This window comes from Fusarium coffeatum (assembly GCF_003316985.1).
Source record: "Fusarium coffeatum strain FIESC_28 chromosome Unknown BRIP53273_contig_97, whole genome shotgun sequence".
NCBI lineage: Eukaryota > Fungi > Ascomycota > Sordariomycetes > Hypocreales > Nectriaceae > Fusarium > Fusarium coffeatum.
Window position 1 is genome coordinate 176,142 of NW_022157892.1, and position 22,642 is coordinate 198,783.

The 22,642-nt window shown below is 49.1% G+C and overlaps 7 protein-coding genes across 7 annotated transcripts; 3 read left to right on the top strand and 4 right to left on the bottom strand.

Moving 5' to 3' along the window:
• Positions 1-1,857, top strand: FIESC28_04640 (uncharacterized protein; the record flags this gene model as incomplete). Its single annotated transcript, XM_031158787.1, has 1 exon — positions 1-1,857. One exon carries the CDS (start codon positions 1-3, stop codon positions 1,855-1,857), a length of 1,857 nt encoding a protein of 618 aa, XP_031017185.1.
• Positions 1,858-2,418: 561 nt separating this feature from the next.
• Positions 2,419-4,614, bottom strand: FIESC28_04641 (uncharacterized protein; the record flags this gene model as incomplete). Its single annotated transcript, XM_031158788.1, has 7 exons — positions 2,419-2,676; positions 2,729-3,612; positions 3,669-4,114; positions 4,175-4,321; positions 4,385-4,394; positions 4,466-4,481; positions 4,573-4,614. 7 exons carry the CDS (start codon positions 4,612-4,614, stop codon positions 2,419-2,421), a joined length of 1,803 nt encoding a protein of 600 aa, XP_031017186.1.
• A 1,028-nt stretch (positions 4,615-5,642) lies between these two features.
• Positions 5,643-8,580, top strand: FIESC28_04642 (uncharacterized protein; the record flags this gene model as incomplete). Its single annotated transcript, XM_031158789.1, has 5 exons — positions 5,643-5,686; positions 5,759-6,076; positions 7,218-7,258; positions 7,313-7,476; positions 7,525-8,580. 5 exons carry the CDS (start codon positions 5,643-5,645, stop codon positions 8,578-8,580), a joined length of 1,623 nt encoding a protein of 540 aa, XP_031017187.1.
• Positions 8,581-9,541: 961 nt separating this feature from the next.
• Positions 9,542-12,362, bottom strand: FIESC28_04643 (uncharacterized protein; the record flags this gene model as incomplete). Its single annotated transcript, XM_031158790.1, has 7 exons — positions 9,542-9,641; positions 9,690-11,694; positions 11,760-11,896; positions 11,950-12,055; positions 12,106-12,144; positions 12,207-12,229; positions 12,340-12,362. 7 exons carry the CDS (start codon positions 12,360-12,362, stop codon positions 9,542-9,544), a joined length of 2,433 nt encoding a protein of 810 aa, XP_031017188.1.
• A 2,824-nt stretch (positions 12,363-15,186) lies between these two features.
• Positions 15,187-15,935, bottom strand: FIESC28_04644 (uncharacterized protein; the record flags this gene model as incomplete). Its single annotated transcript, XM_031158791.1, has 3 exons — positions 15,187-15,436; positions 15,493-15,749; positions 15,807-15,935. 3 exons carry the CDS (start codon positions 15,933-15,935, stop codon positions 15,187-15,189), a joined length of 636 nt encoding a protein of 211 aa, XP_031017189.1.
• A 1,170-nt stretch (positions 15,936-17,105) lies between these two features.
• Positions 17,106-17,837, bottom strand: FIESC28_04645 (uncharacterized protein; the record flags this gene model as incomplete). The annotated part of the gene is made up of 1 exon (XM_031158792.1): positions 17,106-17,837. One exon carries the CDS (start codon positions 17,835-17,837, stop codon positions 17,106-17,108), a length of 732 nt encoding a protein of 243 aa, XP_031017190.1.
• An 853-nt stretch (positions 17,838-18,690) lies between these two features.
• On the top strand, positions 18,691-22,279 carry FIESC28_04646 (uncharacterized protein; the record flags this gene model as incomplete). The annotated part of the gene is made up of 5 exons (XM_031158793.1): positions 18,691-18,774; positions 18,853-19,017; positions 19,075-19,755; positions 19,805-22,090; positions 22,145-22,279. The coding sequence occupies 5 exons, from the start codon at positions 18,691-18,693 to the stop codon at positions 22,277-22,279; spliced, it is 3,351 nt and encodes a 1,116-aa protein (XP_031017191.1).
• Between the last annotated feature and the right edge of the window lie 363 nt (positions 22,280-22,642).

Consider the following 22,642-nt stretch of genomic DNA (forward strand, 5'->3'; position numbering starts at 1 on the left):
ATGATGTGGCCTCGGTTCAAACAATGGCTATCGAACTGGCCCTCTCGATTAGTCTTCCGCTACCTCAGCACCCTATTTCTCATATGTTTCGCGATCACCAATTACGTACTATGGACGAGCAGCCAAGGTTGGGATGTTACCGAACCGAAAGGCCCTGTCACTCTGGGTCCAAAGCACCCAATTCAGAAGCTCATGGCTGACGCCCGCGCTCGTCATGAGAGCGTCCTTTCAAAACGAAGCTACGATTTATATGATGCCGCTGAGCGGTATCGCTCTCGCCGAGGGCGTCACCCCCCACCGGGTTTCGATAAGTGGGTAGAAGCTGCTCTTGAATCCAAGAGCATTATTGTGGAGGACTATTTCGATCGCATATACAAGGATCTGGCTCCTTACTGGGCGCTTGATTCTCACACACTTGCTCGGCGTGCATCGGCTTGGCATTGGGTTGTCAAAGTTCGCAACGGCGAGGCTACTGGCGTTGGTGACACAACAAATCGTGTGCCATGGCTGGAATTATGGACCGATCTTGTCAAAGAGTTCGCCAAGGATTTGCCCGACGTTGACATGCCCATCAACTATATGGACGAGCCCCGACTTCTGGTCCCTTTCGAAGACCTATCGAAACTCGTTGAACGAGAGCGCGACCACCGCCGCATAGCTCCTTTGAGAGAAGTTTTTAACAAGTTCAAAAGTCTTTCCAAACTCGACGACGAAAAACCTCAGCCGTACGACCCTTACTGGTACAATAGCTCAGCTAACTACTGGGAGCTTGCGCGTGTGACGTGTGACCCTAACGCTCCGTCGCGCAATGTCCAACAAGTCTCAGACTTTAAAGCTCCTGTCGAGTACCCATCAAACTGGAACCCCGAATATGCGTACAGAGGGTATATCAAGAATTGGACTGCCTCTCAAGATCCTTGCCTACAGCCACATCTACGCCAGATGCATGGAAGCTTTGTCGCACCTCTGAGCCTGTCTACCTCAACCGAATTGATTCCTTTATTCGGCGGATCCAAGCTTCCAATGAATAACGAAATTCTGATTCCTGGTGCCATGTACCTCACCAAGGATGAGTTCTACTCCGGAGGAGAGAAGATGGGTCCAGCATGGCATGCCAAGAAAACAGGCATTGTTTGGAGGGGTGATGCCTCCGGCGGCGAGCCAAGACCTGATGTTTGGCACCGCTTTCACCGTCATCGTCTCATGCAGATGCTTAACGGTTCATATGTCGACAGTGTTGAACATCAGGGAGTCAAGCCGAAAACTTTCCAATTCCCAAACGCCAATCACTATAACAGCACTCGCCTGGCTACCAACACTATTGGACAATGGCTGAAGAAGATCTCCGACTGTGGTTTCAAGCGGCTATTATGCGAAAAGGTTGGTTGCGAACAGTTCGCTCCTTACTACCGTGAACTCGACCATATGCCCATGAAAGAGCAGTATCGTTTCAAGTTCCTCCCGGATACCGATGGCAACTCCTTTAGCGCCCGCTTCCGAGGTTTCTTGCGCTCTTCGAGTATGCCTCTCAAGGCAACGATCTATGCGGAATGGCATGATGATCGCCTTACTCCGTGGGTTCACTTCGTGCCCTTCGACAATACCTTTCAGGATCTATATCCCATTCTCGAATTCTTCACCGATGAAGAAGCCGGCGGAGATACCGCAGCCCGATTCATTGCAGAGAGGGGTCGAGACTGGGCTAGCCAAGTCTTGCGGCGTGAAGATATGCGTCTCTATACCTGGCGCCTGTTACTCGAATGGGCTCGGGTGTGCGATGAAGATCGCGAGAAGCTAGGCTTTATAAGAGATCTCGTGGAACCTAGGAAGGATTCTATACGGCGGTACTCATACTGAGATCAACGCATCTGTTTATTGCAGTTCTGGTCCTATGCGATTGGGATAGTTTCTAGCGCTCATGTATATAACTAATATTGACGGCCTGGCGTTCCGGATTGGGTTATTTGTCTATAGAGGGTGGATGTTTGCGATGTAATGTGGATGGCATATAATGCGCCCAGACATTAGTTATTTCGAGCCATTTATGTTTGGGAGATAAAAGTCACATAAGGATACCTTAAATCAACAATGTTAAATCGATCAAGAGACAGAATAGTTCTCAATTGCAAAATGCTAGGCTGATCCATCCCAACTAATACAACATGATCCAAATCTCATCATCATTCATCTTCGCTGCTATAGTTACATTCACTAAGGCCATAAAACAATGAAGCATCAAACAACCACTCAGACGACATGGGTCATGGTTTTCATCCACATTATAGTATATATAATCTCGTTCTTTACATTGTGCCAAGTACACTTCGTCGAGCCGCACCCGTCATGAACCAACGCCGAAAGTATTTCGATATGCATATTCAAGCTTGCATGCTAGTATAAAGATTTCATCTCTGGTTTTCATAGTTGTAAATTCGTGACGGGTTCACGAGCAGGTTGACCCTTAAGATGCGCCGCAGAGCCTTTGAAGAGGCTCTGCCAGATGAACGCCTCACTCAGGAGCAGCTCAATGTCCTTTTCTGTCCATCCCTTGGTAGGGAGGCTCTGAAGGAACATCATGATCTCTTGAAAGTCCATATCGAGGAGCTTATCGGACCACTTCACGAGAAAGGCCGCACATACGTACAAATGGAACTCGGAGAAACCTTGCTCTTCAGCCTGGTAGGTTGGTTAGTTTCTAGGAGTGTTTCTTGATCAGGGGTTGACAAACCAAATAAGTGTCCCACATTCGGATTGTGTTCTTGACACTGAATTCTCGCATCAAGAGACAGTTCATCCAACGGAAACTAAACTGGATGAACTCAATACCTTCTTGCTCGAGATGCTTAGACAAATTGCCATCTATACGTGCTGTCAAATCGCGTAGCGCAGCAACTTGGCGTTGAATGCCTGGTTGCGCAACGATATAGTGGTCCTGAATGCCATCGAGCAGTTTTGTTAGACACCAAAAGGAGTCGGCTTCCACTGCATCTAGCACGGACTTAGGGAGTTGTCCCGGGTCCATTCCGGACTCAATATCGTGATCTCCAATATAGATGCCAAGGAATACTTGCCAAAACGGCGTTACGAGATCGTTGATGCCTTGAACGTAACCGCTGGCTGGATGACGTACAGCCCACACATAAAGAATCCGCTCAAGTGATCGCTGTGTTGCTTCGTAACTGTACAGTTCGATATGCGGGTTGGTTCGAGGCACGTCGATACTGATCTGGTGCCAGATGGCCTCGTCTAAACCTCGAGTTCGTCCTGTAGGAGCTGTATTGGCCGATGTGGTTGCATTTCCTCCTCCTCTCTCGAAAGCCTGGCGAACGCCGTCTAAATATTCTTTACGCTTTCTCTCCAAGGTGGCAACTCTGCGCTCGCTATTTGCGGGAAGATAACTGAGCAACAGCTGCCAGGTGATGGCGCGGACTTCCTGTGGCACTCCAGACCATGCAAGTTGTCTTAAGTCGGGTATCGAGATAGTAGAAGCTTGTAGGAGCTTCTTGAACTTGTTTATACGTGTAATTCGAGAATTAATGGCATCGGCTTCTTTAGGAGTGGCGTTGGCGGGTACGGTAGGATAGTTGATGAGGTGTAGAGCATTGGCGGGGTCTTATTATACACTGTTAGTGTTTGTACGAGAAGCATATGGAATCGCGCCGGCAAACCTTTTAGTATTTCCTTGTATTGCGGTCGAAGGATCTTGCCCTCGCTTTTCTTGGGCATGGGATAAGTAGGTGCAGGTCGTTCGATAGCGATGTCGGCGCTGTTTGAATATCGTCTTGCTAGGAAGGAATCGGAGGGTCCCTCAGTTGATGGTGACAACGTACTGGACTCTGCCCTGTTTTGTGTAGCAATGCGCCGTGTCCTTCTCTTCATATTTGACAGACTGGGCAAGCCAAAGTCGTCCCCGTCATCGTCTTCATAGCCCATCATATCATCTTCGTCCGCCTTCCAGTCATCGTTTGTGTTAGAAAGAAAGTTGATGTAGCTCTTATAAGGAGGGGAACCGTTCTTCCCAGGTGTCGTCTTCGAAGGGGGAGAAGCTTCTTGGATTCGAATCTTGGCCGATGAGGAGGAGGGTGGTGTTCTAGGTCGAGAGGAGTTGGAGTTCCTGGTATATCAACGTCAACGACAAAGGTCCTTGCCCAGGCTCGGGAGTAATTCCGCATACAAGGAGTCGAATTTGAGCATATCCGCGTGGGAATATGCAGCGCCAACTACAAGGCCAGATCCATGACCTGTAGGCGACGCGATATTCCTCTTGGATGAGGAACTAAGGCTGTCTCGGGGTGGCGGTCTCCAGAAAGGTGATGCGGACCTAGTTGGAGAAGCTTCAGCGCGCGAACTTAAGAGTATACAAGCCGAGACAAATAATACATACTCTGATCGATCTGTTCAACATCGATTGGGCTTGTATCAGCAAATACTCGTCATTGTAGAGTTCGCCTATGTATGAACATACCAACTTGGACCATCTCCTGCGGCGGTGGGGCTGTTAGCAAAGGCGGGCAGCCATTACGTCGAGTCTCGTGAGCATTGAGAGCTTCGACGCTGATAGTAAGAACTTACAGATTGCGCGGGCTTCTTGCCGCTTCCAGAAGATGACCACATGGTTCGCTGAGGAGAAGTGAGGCCGTTTGGAAGAGGCCTGAGACGTCTTTTACATGCTGCGATGCAACGCGACGCTATGATGTTGGGAAGGGCAGGTAGGAAAGTCAGTAGGTTGGTAGGATTGGCATAGTCGATGGATCGATGAACAATAAGGAACGGCTTAATTAGGCTGCCCTGGCTCAACCACGAGATCACCCCGCAAACAGCGCTACCACAGCTTGGACAGTGGCGGGTGTATAGTGGGGGTGCCCGCTAATTTACCATAACCCTGTCTGCCCGGCTACGGCCTGTCGAGCCTGCCAGCTAGCCAACTCAGCCCGTGGCCTCAATTCAGGATGGATCCAAGCTTATTCGTTGAGGGTAGACAAGAACACTATCACAGCACTGCATGCATGACAGCGGTTAGAGTCATTCTACTGTCTGCATGTTCATATGGCTAGCCAACATAAAACAAAGAATGAGGCATTCCTTATCGCTGCAAAAGCATGTAAATAATCAGTCTGTGTCCACTTTCATGGGCCTTATATTGTAGGAACTATAGGGGATAGCAATTTCACCAGTTATGATGAATCGCCAAAACCTATAGCAACTCTAAAGTACCATGATGAAGAAACGGGGGCCGAAGAATATTGTTCCGTTGCAAAATCTTGAATATTTTCTTTCGAATAAGGTCCAAGTGTTGGTTTCATGATGGCATAGAGGTGGTTTGTTTTGCTGCACTTGCGCTAACACCTGATTGGGTGCTGCTCCGCTTAGTCATTCCAGTGAGTTAGGCTTTAGCTCCGCAGGTAGAACCTACCTTCATGGTTCAGTTCAGACAATCGCCTCCTCTTCTCCTTCTCTTTGAGCTCTCAATAATCATTCATCAATCAATCTCCTTCCGATCAAATACACAACTTTTTCCTTTCCCTTTTAACCCCATACGTCAATCCACTGCTAGATTTGTTCGCACGACGCGCGCAACTTCCGCGACACTTCCTCATATTCTCCTTTCCTCTACGACTACGCGACAAAGCTCAACCGCTACCATGACCGAGCCAGAGAACTTCGAGGACGATCTCTTCGCCGACCTGTATGTCTCGACTTCTTGAAGCGCTCGGCGACGCGCCCTTTCCACCTCTTGGGGTACTAACTCTTTTGATAGTTACGACGACAACGATGCCCCCAAGCCGGCCCCTGCGGCTGCTCCTGCGGCAGCACCAGCGCCAGCAGCTCCCCCTGCCCCAGAAGTGCAGCCTCCTACTAACAGTCATAACGACGATGATCACAACGCTACATACCAACATCAGGATGTCGGAGGTGATGAACACATGACTCAAGATCAGGATGATGACGACGATGATGTTGATTTCAATCTCGGCGGGGGAGGCTATGGCGGTCACACAGGCCAGTCTGGCATGCATGATGATGCTCAGACACCTCCTTATGGAACCGTTCACAAGGCAAGTGCCAAAGAAGATGGGTAAGTTTCTACCGTTCCTGCACCTCGTGATTTCTATCCTTTAAATTCGCCCTTGAACAAAAAACCATGGTTTAGTATGATTCAGTGGCATTGAATCGTGACGGCAATGTGGCTGCCATGTAATAGTGGTTCTCAATTTAGCTTTGCATGCATCTCGGACATTGGCTTGGCTAGAAAGGGTCGCGGTCAAAGTAAGCGAAGAAGGTTTTGCTATCGGAGACATTATACTGCAAAGATTCAAGACGGAGGATTTGCCATAATCTCAGTCAAGCAAGAGTATATGGGGATCGAGAGCTATGGCCAGTGCAGACACTCTGGGCTGCTGTCTATGAGGAAGAGGAGGTTGTCGATATCAGTATGAGATTCGCCTTTGGATACTCCCGAGAAGAATCAGCCGGCACTAGACCAGACGAAAGACACTACTTCAGTCTTCCATAGCCCTCAGTCGCAGAAATCTTTGAGCCGACGGGAGTGGTAAACACTCCCAGATGCTATAGCGAGATTCGCAGCGAATAGCGCTCGAGGCCAGTACCTAGCATGAGACAGAGAGGACAGTCAAGACGATAGCACAAGACGAAAAACATATTCGACCAAGCTGATCTGGCATCTCTCGTTGCAATGTCTGCGCCGTTTCTTCGACCATCGTGGCGATTCATGATCAACTTTTTGTCAACCATGGCCCTTGTTAAGCTGAAGCTGGCCTTTATTGCATCTGCGCGCAGGGATCCTGCAGCAGTTTGCCGCCAACAACTACAACAAACCGAACAATTGGATGTTTCAAAGCAAGCGACTCTCTTTCTGCTGCATGCACCCGTATTGCCCTACAAACTTCCACAGACTGTTTGTTGCGGTGCAAAGTACTCGCCAAAATGCAATGATCAAATCAAGGTCACTCGGCTACTTCGCTGTGTAGAGCACTGGAGTTAGACAAGTCAGCTTTGTTAAGGTCCGAGAGGCAATCCAACCCAGCAAAGCCTTTGACTATTCGCCAATTTCCGAGTTCTAAGCAAGCCACTTCGCCTTCAACTTGGAATTCAAACCATACGCCAGATCCAGCACATTTACGTTCTACAAACATTTTGATACCTCATGATGCATAAACATATCTGCAAACGGCTCAAATACTGACATGTCGCTTTAGTAAAATGTTCATTGGTGGTCTCAACTGGGAAACTACCGACCGTAAGTCATGAAAGGTATACCCATGCGCGATCTTGTACTAATAGCGACTACTAGAATCTCTAAGAGACTACTTCTCACAATTCGGCGAAGTTGTTGAATGCACTGTCATGAGAGACAGCAGCACAGGACGGTCACGAGGATTCGGCTTTCTTACCTTCAAGGATGCCAAGACAGTCAACATCGTCATGGTCAAAGAGCACTTCCTCGACGGCAAGATTGTAAATAAACCCTTGGTCTGTCTTTTCTGCCAAGCTAATATCATATAGATCGATCCCAAGCGAGCTATTCCTCGAGACGAACAAGAAAAGACAAGCAAGATCTTTGTTGGTGGTGTTAGCCAAGAAACCACCGACCAAGAATTCAAGGAGTACTTTGCTCAGTTCGGCCGCGTCGTGGATGCGACTCTCATGATGGACAAAGATACTGGCCGCCCAAGAGGTTTCGGCTTTGTCACATTCGAGAACGAAGCGGGTGTCGATGCCTGCATCAACGTGCCCCTAGAGATCCACGGAAAGCCAATCGAAGTCAAGAAAGCCCAACCCAGGGGCAACCTTAGGGAGGAAGAGGAAGCTTCGCGACGTAGCAAGTTCAGAAAGGACGGTGACCAGTCGAGCCAAGGCTCAATGGGCCAGCAGATGGGCAACAATGGCATGACACCCCAAGTCATGGCCCAGTACTTCCAACGAATGCAGCAATACTTCACCATGATGCAGTCTCAGATGGCTATGAGCAGAGGAATGTCCATGAACCCTGCTATGTGGCAAAACATGATGCAGATGCAACAAATGCAGCAGCAGATGATGGGAGGCAGAGGAGGCGGTGGCGCCAATGCTCAGAACATGATGCAGAACATGAACCCACAGATGGCCCAGCAAATGCAACAACAGATGCAGCAGATGATGCAGCAGCAGGGTCAACAAGGCGGCCAAGATGCTGGATCTGACGTTGCTAGTCCCACTGCATCTGCTAGTGGCGGTGCTGGCCGTGGCTACGATAACTACAGCCAATATCAGCAGCAGCAGCAGCAGCCTCAAGGAGGCCGTCGAGGAGGACGCGGAGGAGGTTATGGCAACCATGGAGGACATGGAGGCTACAATATGGGAGGTGGTGGAGGAGCTCCTACTTCATGGGAAGGCATGTACGACGATGTCCCTCAACCCGGTGGCTTTAACCGCGCTGGTAGTGCTGGCGGAAGCTCTGATCCTCAACATGCGCCACCAGCCAACGCGCCCACCGGCCCCAAGAACGCTGGTAAGCCAGGAGCCAACTACCGCGGTGGTGGACGAGGAGGAAATCGTGGATTCCACCCTTACTCTCGATAGAGACCGTGACAGTCGGCCCATGAGATTGAGGTTTTCGGAGGCTGGCAGCTTCTAGACACTGCCAGGATTTCCCCGGCGTTATCGGGAAAGGGGCTCTGAGCCATGCATACTATGGTGGGAGGGTTCTTATGCATACTATACTGTTTTTACTTTTGCTCATCTTTCCTATGGGCGGCTTCCGTTGTTATCTAAACAAATGCAGCCAGGTACGGCTGGCCTGAGGGTGAATGGGGGGATGTTGTTGATCCAGCTAGAGCTTTACATTAATCAAGAATCGAGTCAGTTCAGGAACTCTTGTTGTTCAACAGCAACCTCTGCCATGTCCACGTAGAAACTCAACATCAATAAATGACTACGCCGTGTACACATCGACCTCCTACGGGTCGTATAGAACAAACTCTTGTCAGGTGATACAGAAGTTTAGGTAGTGAAAGTGCTATATATGTGATAAATAGTTGAAATGAAGCGCTGTAACCCCGTCCTTCTTAACTTCCAGCTCAAACATGCTGGCTTCGCTACCGCGGCCGGCAACACACGTAATACATGGCTAAGTACAGTTTCTTTTTCTCTTGCCCGTCCAGCAGTGTCGCAACCAAGGACTCCTCTGTCTCGTGGATTAAAAACATTCGTCAAGACTTCTCCACGAAGCGTATCTGAGTGTGGTGCATCTGTTTGGACAGCCACACTAGACGTTCAGTCCGCTCTCCGTAGGCGAGGCCGACAAGGAGAACCAGATGTAGCATCGCGTTTTGGAGATAAATTAATCCTACCAGCGCCATACGGCTCAGGTTCGTCCACTCTTGGGACCAAAGCAAATACCCAAAGGTTGTTGTATATTTGAGGAAGGAATGGGGCAGACAAGAGGAGTTCGGTCTCGTATGGTGACTCCACAATAGTACAGTTGAATGCAGTTTAAACCTTTCCAGTTCAGTGTCCCTGCTGAAGGTAATGTCGTTATTGTCTACTCTTGGCCGAAACCCATGGTCTCTTCAACGGCGATCGTGAGCTTCTGCTGAAGCATTTCTAGACTCTTATAAGGTGGCAAATCGAGTCGGTTGAAACTGCCAATTGTTAGTTTTGCGTTATCGCAAAAGGAAGACCTGACTTACCAAGTGTGTGCCTTTGGCAGATTAGTAATTTCTCCCGCCTTTTCAATAGTAAATCTTCGTGGACCATCACTGCCCTGAAGATCCTTGAATCCGTTGACAGGAATTCGAGATGTTCCAGTAGTAAACTGCAACAGACGCGATTTCTGTTCTCCGTCCCAAGATCGCACTGTCGCCCAAAAGTTCTGCACAACCTCATCGGATTCGGTATATCCTCGATAATCGGTGTGCTTCTTCCAGTCGTCGACATCAATCTCCGCAATACCTCCGATGAGGAGCTCAAGCTCACGCTCATCGAAGACGTTGATAAGATCCTGGGGAATGAGCTCTTGGAAGCCCTCCTTGAAAGCTTGGAACTGCTCAGCGATACGCTTCTCAATTCGCCACTTGACCATTAAATCAACATATTCCTTCTTGTTCTCGTTGGTGACTTCGATGTCACGGCCGCCAGGGATGAGGTCCTCGGTTGTCAAAACTCCAAATCTCTCGTCTTCAGTCGAGAAAGTCTGTTCCAGAATACCTCCGGAAATATCGTTATCCAACATCCACTGCAGGGATCGGTGGAAGTCTGCGTCGACACCCTCCATATCTGCGAGGGATACCGCCTTGCCGAGCATCATCTTGTATAGAGCGCCGATAAAGAATGCGTCCAAAAAGCGTCTGTGGAAAATAGCCAAGCCGACAACTCGGCCAATGAACTTGAAATAGTTAAGATGCTCCGGGTTGATGCCGGAGTGGGGGTTGATCTGAAGGGTGTAATTATCGTGGGCGGAGTATTCGAATAGACAGTAGAAGGGGTTGAACATCTCATGAGAAAGGAGGAAGAAGAACTCTCGAGAGAGACCACCATAGTCCAGACCGTCTTCGCCATCGAATTTGATCATAAGTCGTTTCTTCAAGTCTGTTGCCGATTGACGTGTAATTTCGGCGAACGAGTCCTCGAAGATATGAGAACGTCGAACCTTGATGTGGCACTGGCCACTGAGGATTCGCATTGCTGGCTGTGAACGGAAGTAAATGAGCTTTCGCCTGAAGTCTCGCTTGTACTGGGGGACATTCTGGTCGAGAGATGAGGGTAGTCGAGGGTCGTCCCATGTCGTAGTCTTGGTGTTGTGGTCAACAAAGTAGACGCGAGCAGTGTTAGTAAGGCGCATTTCCCAACCACTGGGCAGAGGACCAAGTTGTGACACGGGCTGCTGTTGAATTTGGCCGTTGGCGTTGTTCTGTCCACCATACATACGGATGTATTGTTGGCGGCGTGGATCGACCCAGGTGGTCGTTCTTGTGTTGTGATCAACAAAGTAGGGTCGGCCTTCAGGGGTCCATCGCTGCTCCCAGCCTGGAGGAAGCTCTCCTGTGCCAGGGCTTGTCGCTCCAGTGTGCATCACCGCACCACCGTTAGTTGCTGGTGATGCCGCTGGTTGCGGCTGTTGGGCATGCAACGTGGGCGAGTTGGAACCGGTTCGCTCCTCGGGCAAGGTACGGTTCTGATGTCTCTGTCGCTCAACCTGGGTAGCTGCCTCTCTGTCATTTCGCTGCTCCTGAGCGCCAGTTGCAGTAGGTCGGTTCCAGCTCGTCGTTCGAGTGTTGTGATCGACATAGTAGGTACGGCCTAGGTTGTCTTCACGGCGCTCCCAGCCGGCAGGTAGGCGTCCCTGAGCATCTTCGAAAGGACTGAGTTGATTGGTTTGTCGAGTCTGGCCCGATGCATTTGGTCCTGGAGCGCCGGCGCCGCCATTAGAGTTAATGCTGGAGGGTCGATTTGCCAAATTGACCTGTGAGCCGCCTGCGCCGTTCGGTCCTGAAGTCGAAGATCCTGGTCGGTTTTCTGGTGGGGGGGCGGAAAGGTTTGAAGCGTTCGAAGGCCCGGTGCCTAAAGATGGTCGTGCTGTCGATGCCTGGCCGCCACGAGCGGGTGCACTAAGGTTGCAAGAGAGGTTAATAATAAGCTTGCCATGAACGACGAGATTATCGGTTGATTTCTTCAGGTCGCGTGTGAGCATCTGGTCTAGATGCGCATTTGGCGTCAGCAGGGTTCTTCACATTCCTTATCTGTAAATCAAGTGAACTGACCATCAGCATCGGGACTGAGCTCGGGTATGACATCTCCAACGCGAATATTGATGACTCCTAGGAATCCCTGGTCCTTCTTTTTGAACTTCTTTTGGTCGAAAACCTGAACTGCGAGAATGCCATCTTCGTTGGTGCGACTGATGAATGTGAGTTAAATGATCTCTTTAATCAAGGTGGCGGGGTACGTTACAAGTCAAAGCTCTCGTTCCAGTACGGGTTTAAAGTCCTTTTGCTGACAGTCGTTGTTTTGGTTTGTTCGCCATTGATGGTCGCGACAGCAAAAGGGTCGGGGAAGCCTGAAGAAATTAGTATTCAAGTCCTGGGTCGTCGTAAGAGCTATACGTACGAAAAACGTCCCTCTTATAAAGTCCATCGGCTGCGATAACTTGGATGATGTCAATATTGGAAAGTCGAACGGAGGGGTAGAGAGGAACGGCGGTAACTCACTTGTAACCCGAAGGTTAGGCCTGCTACAACGAGGGTCAGCACGAGTATCATACGGAAGACGAAGACATGATGTAGTATGTCTTCAAGCGATAGCCAAAAGCGATGCTTTGAAGGCTTCTGGGAGAAAACTTACCTGGAATCAGTGCGACTGGTCATGGTGTCACCTCTTGCACTGCGCAGCGAGGGACTAAGTCACAACGACGACAACGATGAATATGGGTATTCCTGACGTGAAGGTGAAGATCAGGATCACGCAGCGAAGCCTTGTCGAGAAAGGGAAAGGCGCTTGATGTACGTCGTCGGGTGGTTCAGGTCGAAGGGTTCAACTGAAGAAAGTTGACGACGCTTGGAATTGGGGCAATGGGGGAGGTTGAGGCTGTGCACGGGGCGGCGGGCGCGGGCCTAAGAGAAAGACTGGACACGGACGCTCCCCGCTTCTAGGTAAAGTGAAGTACTAACAGTACTTGTAATGCAGCACCTTTGAGTTGATCTCTGGGTACAGTCGAGGTACAACCAGAGAGAGCAGAGAGTGCACGACAACGGCCGGAACGGGAAGATCAGTTGGGCAGTCCTTAAGTTTGCAGGGAGATAACAGTCTGAACAAAAGTGATGAGTTGGTGAATCATCCAGAATAATGGAAAAGAGAAAAAAAATACCTATTGCATATACTGTACAGGATGGATGTGATGATATGCCACAGTGGGCGCACAATCGGTTGCTTGATTGGATTGGATTGCCACGATCTGAGTGGGCTCAGGCACGATCCTATGTGCCTTATGGTTGGTTTGGTGTTGATGATGCTGGGAGGATAATCGATCAACCCGACCTGACGGCCTGAAGAGGAGCTTTTTGGGGCCTTGGACCTGGTAGTGTCTCTAACTGGGGGCTTGCTTGGGTGCAGTTTCAAGGACTGGGATAGTTCTTAGCGGGTGTATGGGGTGGGGAAGAACCGAAGTTGTTCTTTTGAAAGAACCAACTTCTATGAGTAACGCAACGCAGCTGAGGTATTTCTATTGAGGATTTTCTTAGATTTTGAAAGTACAATTCTTGTACAGCCACTGAATAACTGCAAGCACGTACACTCTAGCTCCAACACTTTGGCACCTTCCTGGATACCCTATTGCCTCGCCAAGCAATACACCTGCCCAGACCAAGACTTGAACAAATCGATATGGATGTCTTGTGTCCTATTTCCGGGTTTGAGTGGGCTACAATGACAAACTAGACTACCCGAGATTAAGTTAGTGGTTGGTAAACAGAGGTTCTTTTGCCTTCGCTCCTTGGTACGTCTGAACGTCCTTTCTGGATGAAACATGTAATCAGAAGATGAATCTTCCAGAACCGACATGAGTATATTACATTCATTTGACATGTCTTGATAATTTCGTGTCATCTCCTTATCTCTTCAGCTTCTTGAGGCTGAGTTATGACTCCCTCGTCATGAATCCCCTTAGCCAAGTATCTGGTCGCCACTTAGATCAGTAGTTGATGAGGAATCTTCTCATAATGATTACTTATTGAATTCACCATCGATAACTGCCTCGGCAACGAAGCTTTTAGGATCATGTCACGTTAACGTTATGGAATCATAAGTACCTCTCGAATATCCATTGCTGGGTACCTACTTTTCCAAGACTAATTGCGGCGTACCTACGGATCACCGGCACAGCAACTGGCGGGCGCCTAGTCAAATCGAGCATCATCTGGCGCTTAAACAGGCCTGTGATGCCTTTACTGCTGGGTCTCATGGCCAAGCTTGGGCTCTCATATCTGTTTTAACAACGACCTCAATGCCTAACAACCACGCTCTCTTGGATCACTCTGAAACCAATCACATACAATGCCTGTGCTACAATACTCGTGTTACCCCTTTAGGATTTTCGCATCTCACATTGCCTGTAAGAAAAGCAGACGGCATCTCAACTCACATATGGTGGCTTGCTTGTTTGCATCCTGGAGCCGCTGAGCCACCAAAGAGACGTCGATTATACCAGGTTGGTTGCGCCGACGGCTTATGGCATGAAGCCAGGGTGGTTAGCAGCTGCCATTGTGTTCCATAATTAAACATGGCACAACCATTACAGTCAGTATTCGTGCATTGTCGACAGACTTGCACGTAGGTACTGATAAGTACACCGGAATTCACGACGGATGTGTTACTACCATGGACCTTCCAGCCAACACAGAGCTTCGACACGACTAACAATAGAAACAACAGTTGGCTGTATTATTTTGCATCACGGTCGAGTAAACTTTAACTCTTTTTTATATAACCAGTTGAGAAATGAATTCACAATTGTAATAAGCGGAGCGCTGCCAATCTACAGGGTAAGATCGCTGCAACCCTTGTATTCATTGGTAGATGTCAGATATTCTTTTCATTGCTTCCTGATACCGGAAGTGTCTCACTGCATCCAGACCTTGACTGCCTACCAGAGTTGAATGTCTAAGCCCTGGCACATAGTGATGTGGGGTGCCATGTTGGCGGCCTCTTGAGCAGTTCATACTTCTAACTGAACGCGTGGCAATATGTCATGACATGTTCTAGGTAATTAACATCATGCTTGTAGGCTTTCAGCCAGCCAAGCCATCCGATGTCGCAATTGCACTTCTCCTTGCTGGAATAGAAACAATGCGGCTGAAGGCGCAGATGATATTGTGAACTAGTTTCATAGTATGATTTTGCTAAGACGACATATAAGTTAAGACCGAAAACTCCTGTTCCCTTCCTCCCAGCTTATCGTTGACATGGTTTTCCACCTCTGATATGATCGACGGACGGTATATCATCCTGTCCCTGCTGAACGTACCCTTCTCCTTACAACAATAACCCTAAATAGGAAAAGAAAAATTAGTGACCAATAAACCCGTGATGGTAAGGGCTGTGGTCAAGCCCGTGAGAGTCCTCGACTTCGATCTCGAAAGGTCTGGGTTGACCAGATCGTGGACCATGACCCATAGATGATGCGCCGCCCTGCTCCTAGTAGGGGGCAAAGCCTCGTCCACGACCACGGTAGCCACCGCGATAACCACCTCCTCGAGGGAAGCTGCCTCGGCCACCGAAGCCGCCTCGGCCACCGCGGAACCCACCGCGACCACGACCGCGGCTCATGCCAGGTACATTGGTGCGCTTAGGAGTGACCTTGATGTTACGACCCTTGAACAAGCTCTCGTTAAGAACAAGAGCCTGCGCAACAAGGCTGGGCTCAGTGAACTCGACGTAGGCGTAACTAAGGACCCATGTATTAGCAATATTCTCAAGGGCGAAGTAGTACTCGAAACATACCCCTTTGGTTGTCCCGTAAACTTGTCAAGAAGAATGGTGACTCGGTTGATAGAGCCGCAGCTTTGGAAATGACCTTGGATATCCTCAGGAGAGGCGGAGTAGTCGACATTGCCGACAAAGATGCTGCGCGCATCGATAGACTCCTTGTCATCCGCAAGGTCCGCAGACTGCTGCTCTAGAGTCGCCTGCATTTCGCGAAGCTTCTTGGCCTCCTCTTCCATCTCTGCCACACGGCGCTTCATAGCAGTGATTTCTTCCTAAGGGTGCGGCGTCAGTCTCCGTATTCATTCCACCTCTTTGCGCGCCTAACACACCTCCTCGTTCGCTGACATTTCGGTTCCGGGCTCCTGTTGCTCCTCGGGCTCCTCGTGCTCGCGGTCATGGTCAATCTCGATCTCGTGCTGGCCCAAAGGCTTCTCTTCTTGTTTGCCAGAATCCGACATGTTGATGATCTAATACGTTGTTTCGCGTGTGTGCTGCTATGCGAATCCGAGTCAGTGGGAGTTGGATGATAACTTGCAAAAAAGTAGAAAATAAAATCACGTCAAGGAGTCTAATGCGCCCTTGACATCATTTGATGATGATGCAACGTAGCGCATATTGATAAAGTCCGATTGTGAAGCACATACCTCAGATGGAAATTCCTCGACGTTGTCGGGATGAACAGAATGGAATAAAGAAAAGAGTACGAAACTGTCACACGTAAAAGCGCGAAAGAAATCCAAGTGATCGCGAAGAAACAAATAATGCACGATCAACGAAGCGAAAGCCAGGGTGCAGCTACTGTAACTTTAGAGCTAGCAGTGCTTTGCACCAACCAGGCTGCATGAACAATGTCATAGGTCCCCTGCAAGTTGGACCTTGACAGAGATTCTAGAAGAGCATGTGGAGAGAGGCCCGAAGATGAGCCGGCGCGCTGTGATCAAATGATATAGAGACGAATCACTCGAAAATAAAGTAAATAAATAAAAACGGATGTCTATTGGATTGTTCAATATCGAATTGATTATGGACATGTTGAGAAAATACTACTCTGGCCTCGAACAAGAACGTGGTTTATGTATAGGTTGATGCTTGAACACTGAGTGAGATGAGACGGTAAGGTTACTGATGGATTAGCAGTAATGCTGAATAGCATAGTCTAAGCTTCAAGTCAATAGATGTTATTTGTAGAAGAGATATTAGTGAGTAGCTACAAAGCATCTATCATTTCTTATTCACGATTGATTTCATATTAAACCCAAATCAGTGTTTCAAAGGAGGAGTATGTCGGAACAGAAGCATTTCCACTCCAGATATTGGTAGCTCAAGGAGTTTATACTCGAATAGCCAAGAAGGATTCATCATTGTCATGTTATCGTGTTAATGTAAAAAGAAGGGGGATGATCGCTAGGTCAAAATATGGATGCAAGAACCTTTAGCCACGCTGACACCCCCCAAATGCAATCGTTACGTCCTCCAAACGCCGCCCATGCTCATCGCTAGTCAATGCGTCCGTCTGTAAACATGCCTCGTCCCATTCCGTTTCCGTTCCCTCTAGTACCCAGTGCTCCGAGACAAATATGTTGTGTTATGTAAAGTCAAAAACAAAGGAGAAAGCGTGATACCCAACACTAAGCATGCCGACCACGCTTGCCTCCGCCGCCGAATGTGTCCTTTCCGTTGAGGCTGCCAAGATCGAAGATTTCGTCAAAGTTCAACTTGCGTTTAGCCCCAGCTCTTTGCACCGAATGTCCCGGTCCCCTGGGGCAAGCCCGGCTAGAACCATTGGCAAGTCTGCTTTTTGACGGTCGTGTAAGAGTAGGGAAGTCATCATGGGGCCTCGAATCGGACAAGTCGAGAGTAGCGATGTTCGGGTAAGGATGTGACGACTGGAAGTTGAAGGTATCTTGAGAAGGGACGACAATCGGCGTGGGCTCTTCGATGACAGGAGGAATGCTCGGGGGCGCAGAGTCGGTTCGCATTTGGTTGGCTGGCTGAGAGGGGACATTCGGGCGGTTCAGTTCGGGAGACGAAGCTGTCTCTGTCTTCTCCGCCTCGTCCTCACTCTCAGTGTTCAGAGAGCTGCTCTCGCGGCCGTCAAGTCGTTCCGTAGCCCACTTGCGGATCTTCCATCCTTCTCCATCGCTAAGGCCTAGTCCTTCCTTATCCAAGAACTGCAAAAGATCATCGAGGCAATCTTGATATCCGTCGGCTCGTGCCTTAGACTGCCCGGCGGCGGAGATTTTGTAAAGCTTCGTCACCGAAAGAGCGGCTGCTTTGAAGACGTCGAGAAGCTGCTCAGGGTTTTCTTGCTGAGCAGGTTGCTTTCCCGTACCGCCAGAGACGCCCCTCATAGGCTCCATCGTTATTAAGCGACGAAGAGTAGCGGAGATGCTGGAAATGAAGTCAGCGATGGCTTATGGACATCAAGGGGATAATCGCCTCACCTGTTGTGTAGGGTAAAGTCGTAGTTTTGCCGTCTGGTGATACTCCTGTAGAGGAGGAGAGTTGTCAAGTAGTAGGAGATACAAAACAGTTAAAGAAGGTGGGTTGTATTGCTCCTGAAGAGCTGTTTCCAAGACTGAACTGTTGGCAGGGAACAAAGGTTGGGGTCACTGAAGCCTTCGCCCAGTCATCCACTTCATCACCGCACAGAGCCTGAGAACGGCACTAACCGAGGGGTCTACAGGTGAAGTGGAGAATCGTTCACGTGACTTATATCTGGCTTGGACTTCCTTGTCAGCTTGAATTGTGTTGTTTTGAGCGTTCAAAAGTGTCAAAACAGAGATAATGAATGAAACACAGATAAGTTTGAGCTCTGGCGTTGTATAGCTATCTCATGAACTATGAAAAGGAAACTTAATCAATGATTCAGTGACGTCGTCTCTATATGTCGGAACATCCTTTCTTCCTCACGGCATTGTGGGACCGAGAAATAATGACAAGGGACCTGCGCAGCGACGCTAGCCTCGAACTGGCCCCCTTCGAGGTGACCGTTTGATTCTACCTGCAAACATCTTGACAAACGCATCTACACTTTTCAAGCCTTCTCACGGCGTGGTTATTCGACAAGACTTCTCACCAACAACACCCTGGGAACCGAGAAACTAGCCGCTCGAAGCATTTACATTGGGTGTTACTTCGCATCGCAACCTCTTTCAACGCGTCTTCTCGACGCCAGTCGCGTAAAGAGGTTCATCCTAAACTCAACTCACGATGGCGCCTCGCTCTCGAGCCAAGGCTGTTGATACTGACGCGCCTATGTCTGACGCGCAGGAACATCGCCAGGGGGAAGATATGGTAAGTTAACTCTTTATCCAATACAGTCCATATGTGACTTGTAATCTATGAACCATGTGCTAAATGAAATACTTTTAGGAAGTTGACGAGACCCCCGATTACACTGATACCGAGAACCCCAGTACCGAAGCTAGTAGTGTCGCCGGAGAACCCACCGGAGATGGACGACGGCGCCGTACAGAAGTCAACCAACTCCGTCGCAGCATTTTTGGAAAGAAGCACGACCGGCTAGGCGAATCCAAGGTTTGTCGCATTTCAGGACAAGGGTGTTAGGAGGAGATGCTAACAGTGTCTATGCAGGAGGATGACACAATCCGACGATTCAGGTATCTCCTCGGTCTTACTGATCTATTCCGCCATTTCATTGAGACGAACCCCGATCCCCAAATCCGCGACATCATGACTGAGATTGATCGACGGAATGCCGAAGCAGCCCGCGGCAAGAAGGGAGCCGGGAGACAAGGCGGTGCCACGAGCGAACGACGTCGACGTACAGAGGCCGAAGAAGATGCCGAACTTTTGAAGGACGAGAAACATGGTGGTTCTGCTGAGACGGTGTTCCGCGATTCCCCTCCTTTTGTCCATGGTCAAATGCGAGACTACCAAATTGCTGGACTCAACTGGCTTATCTCGCTACATGAGAATGGTATCTCTGGTATTCTTGCAGATGAAATGGGTCTCGGAAAGACTCTACAGACAATATCTTTCCTCGGTTACCTACGCCATATTCTGGACATCAATGGGCCACACCTGGTCATTGTGCCCAAGTCTACACTGGACAACTGGAAACGAGAGTTTGCTAAGTGGACACCCGAGGTCGACGTCTTGGTGCTTCAGGGTGCCAAGGATGAAAGACAGGCCCTCATCAATGATAGACTCGTCGACGAAAAGTTCGACGTTTGCATTACCAGTTACGAGATGGTGCTTCGAGAGAAGTCGCATCTGAAGAAGTTTGCTTGGGAATACATTATTATTGATGAGGTATGTTTCTCATATTGACTGAGCGCTATATTTACTGACAAGAATCCAGGCGCATCGTATCAAGAACGAAGAATCATCACTTTCACAGGTCATTCGATTGTTCTCTTCACGAAACCGACTGCTCATCACCGGCACACCTCTCCAAAACAATTTGCACGAACTTTGGGCTCTTCTAAACTTCTTGCTGCCTGATGTCTTTGGCGACTCTGAGGCATTTGACCAGTGGTTCTCTGGACAAGACCGTGACCAAGATACAGTCGTCCAGCAACTCCACAAGGTTCTCCGCCCCTTTCTGTTGCGTCGCGTGAAGAGCGATGTGGAGAAGAGCTTGCTACCCAAGAAGGAAGTCAACGTTTATCTGGGCATGTCAGAGATGCAGGTCAAATGGTATCAAAAGATTCTGGAAAAGGACATTGACGCTGTCAACGGTGCGGGTGGTAAGCGCGAGTCCAAGACTCGACTGCTCAACATCGTTATGCAACTTCGAAAGTGTTGTAACCATCCTTACCTGTTTGAGGGTGCCGAGCCAGGTCCCCCTTACACAACCGACGAGCATCTTGTGTACAATGCTGGTAAAATGGCTGTTCTTGACAAACTGCTTAAGAGGATGCAAAAGCAAGGCAGCCGTGTTCTTATCTTTTCCCAAATGAGTCGATTGCTCGACATTCTCGAAGATTACTGCGTCTTCCGCGAGTACAAGTACTGTCGAATCGATGGTGGAACTGCTCATGAGGACCGAATCGCTGCCATTGACGAGTACAACAAGCCTGGTTCGGAGAAGTTTGTCTTCCTCCTTACAACACGTGCTGGTGGTCTAGGTATTAACCTGACGACCGCCGATATCGTTGTTCTCTACGACAGTGACTGGAATCCCCAGGCCGATTTACAGGCTATGGATCGAGCCCATCGTATCGGACAGACCAAACAGGTTGTTGTGTACAGGTTTGTCACAGAAAACGCCATAGAGGAAAAGGTTCTGGAAAGAGCTGCACAAAAGCTGCGTCTGGATCAACTTGTCATTCAGCAAGGTCGTGCACAGCAAGCCGCCAAGGCCGCAGCGAATAAAGACGAGCTTCTCTCCATGATTCAACATGGCGCCGAAAAGGTCTTCCAATCCAAGGGACCCACAGGTACAATGTCCTCCAAGGACGGCGAGGTCGGCGACGATGATATCGATGCTATCCTTGCCAGAGGTGAAAACCGAACCAAGGAACTTAATGCCAAGTATGAGAAGCTGGGAATTGATGATCTCCAGAAGTTTACCTCAGAGTCTGCCTACGAGTGGAATGGCGAGAACTTTGCCAACACAAAGAAAGAAATCAACATGACTTGGATTAACCCGGCCAAACGAGAGCGAAAAGAACAATCGTACTCGATGGACAAATACTTCCGCCAGACCATGTATCCCAACCCCAAGGCGGATGCTAAGCCGAAGGCACCCCGAGCACCCAAGCAGGTTCCCGTACACGATTACCAGTTCTACCCACCACGCCTGCGTGATCTTCAAGACAGGGAAACCGCTTTCTATCGTAAGGAGATCGGCTACAAGGTCCCTCTAGCCGATGGTGAAGAAGACACTCTCGAAGAGCGAGAAGCTGAAAGAGCCCTTGACCAACAGGAAATCGATAATGCAACACCTTTGACCGAGGAGGAGAAAGAAGAGAAGGAGAAGCTGTCCCTTCAGGGCTTTGGAGAATGGAACAAGCGAGACTTCCAACAGTTTGTGAACGGATCAGGCAAGTATGGACGAAACGATTACGAGGGCATTTCCGTGGAGGTCGACAGCAAGTCACCTGCTGAAATCAAGGCGTATGCTAAGGTTTTCTGGCAACGATATACCGAAATTGCGGACTACCCCAAATACATCAAAACTATTGAAGATGGCGAGGAGCGCACACGCCGCGTTGAACATCACCAAAAGCTTCTTAGAAAGAAGATGCAGCAGTACCGAGTCCCTCTACAGCAACTCAAGATCAACTACTCTGTTTCCACTACCAACAAGAAAGTGTACACCGAGGAGGAGGACAGATTTTTACTGGTACTACTTGACCGTTATGGTATTGATTCGGAGGGTCTTTACGAGAAGATGCGAGACGATATCCGAGAATCGCCTCTTTTCCGATTCGACTGGTTTTTCCTCAGCCGAACTCCTATTGAGTTGTCTCGTCGTTGCACGACTTTGATCACTACTATTGTCAAAGAGTTTGAAGACGTCCCTGCTCGTGGTTCAAACGGAGTCAACGGAAAGTCTAAGCGTGAGCCTGACGATGAGAACGACGAGGACAGCATTCTTGGAATGGCACCAGCGAAGAAGAAGGCGAAGAACGGGGTCAAGGTCAGTCATTGAATGTTGATTCTAATCTATTGTCTCTTGCTAACGAACTCTCAGAACAAGGCGCTTGATAATGTCAAATCCGTCAAATCCAGCAAGAACAGCTCAGCAACCCCATCCAGAGCCTCCAGTGTCGCGTCTGCCACCTCCGCCGGTGGCTCTACCAAGAGTAAGAAGGGTAGAAAGAAGTAAGCAAAAAAACAAAGAGGGCTCTGGTATGCGGATCGGTATAGGGATAGACTTTGGCGTTTGGTTGCACTTTGAGGGTTTATAGGAGAAGTCATCGTGCAGTACTTTATTAATCTGGCTCGGTAATTTGTTACAAAGGCCAGAACATGCATCACACGATGCCTCGGCGGTTTGGAGGATATAGGCGCGAGGACGGCTGATGATACATTGTAAAAAGAGTTGTTTGAGAGCAGAAGAACCAGATATAGGTTTGCACTGCCCTAGGTTCGACTTGACGTGTCGTGAACTGGCAAGCCCTGATTGTCGTAATTGCATGATGAGGATGATGTGTTAGATCCCAAGTCGTAGAAACGTGATCAATCGTGC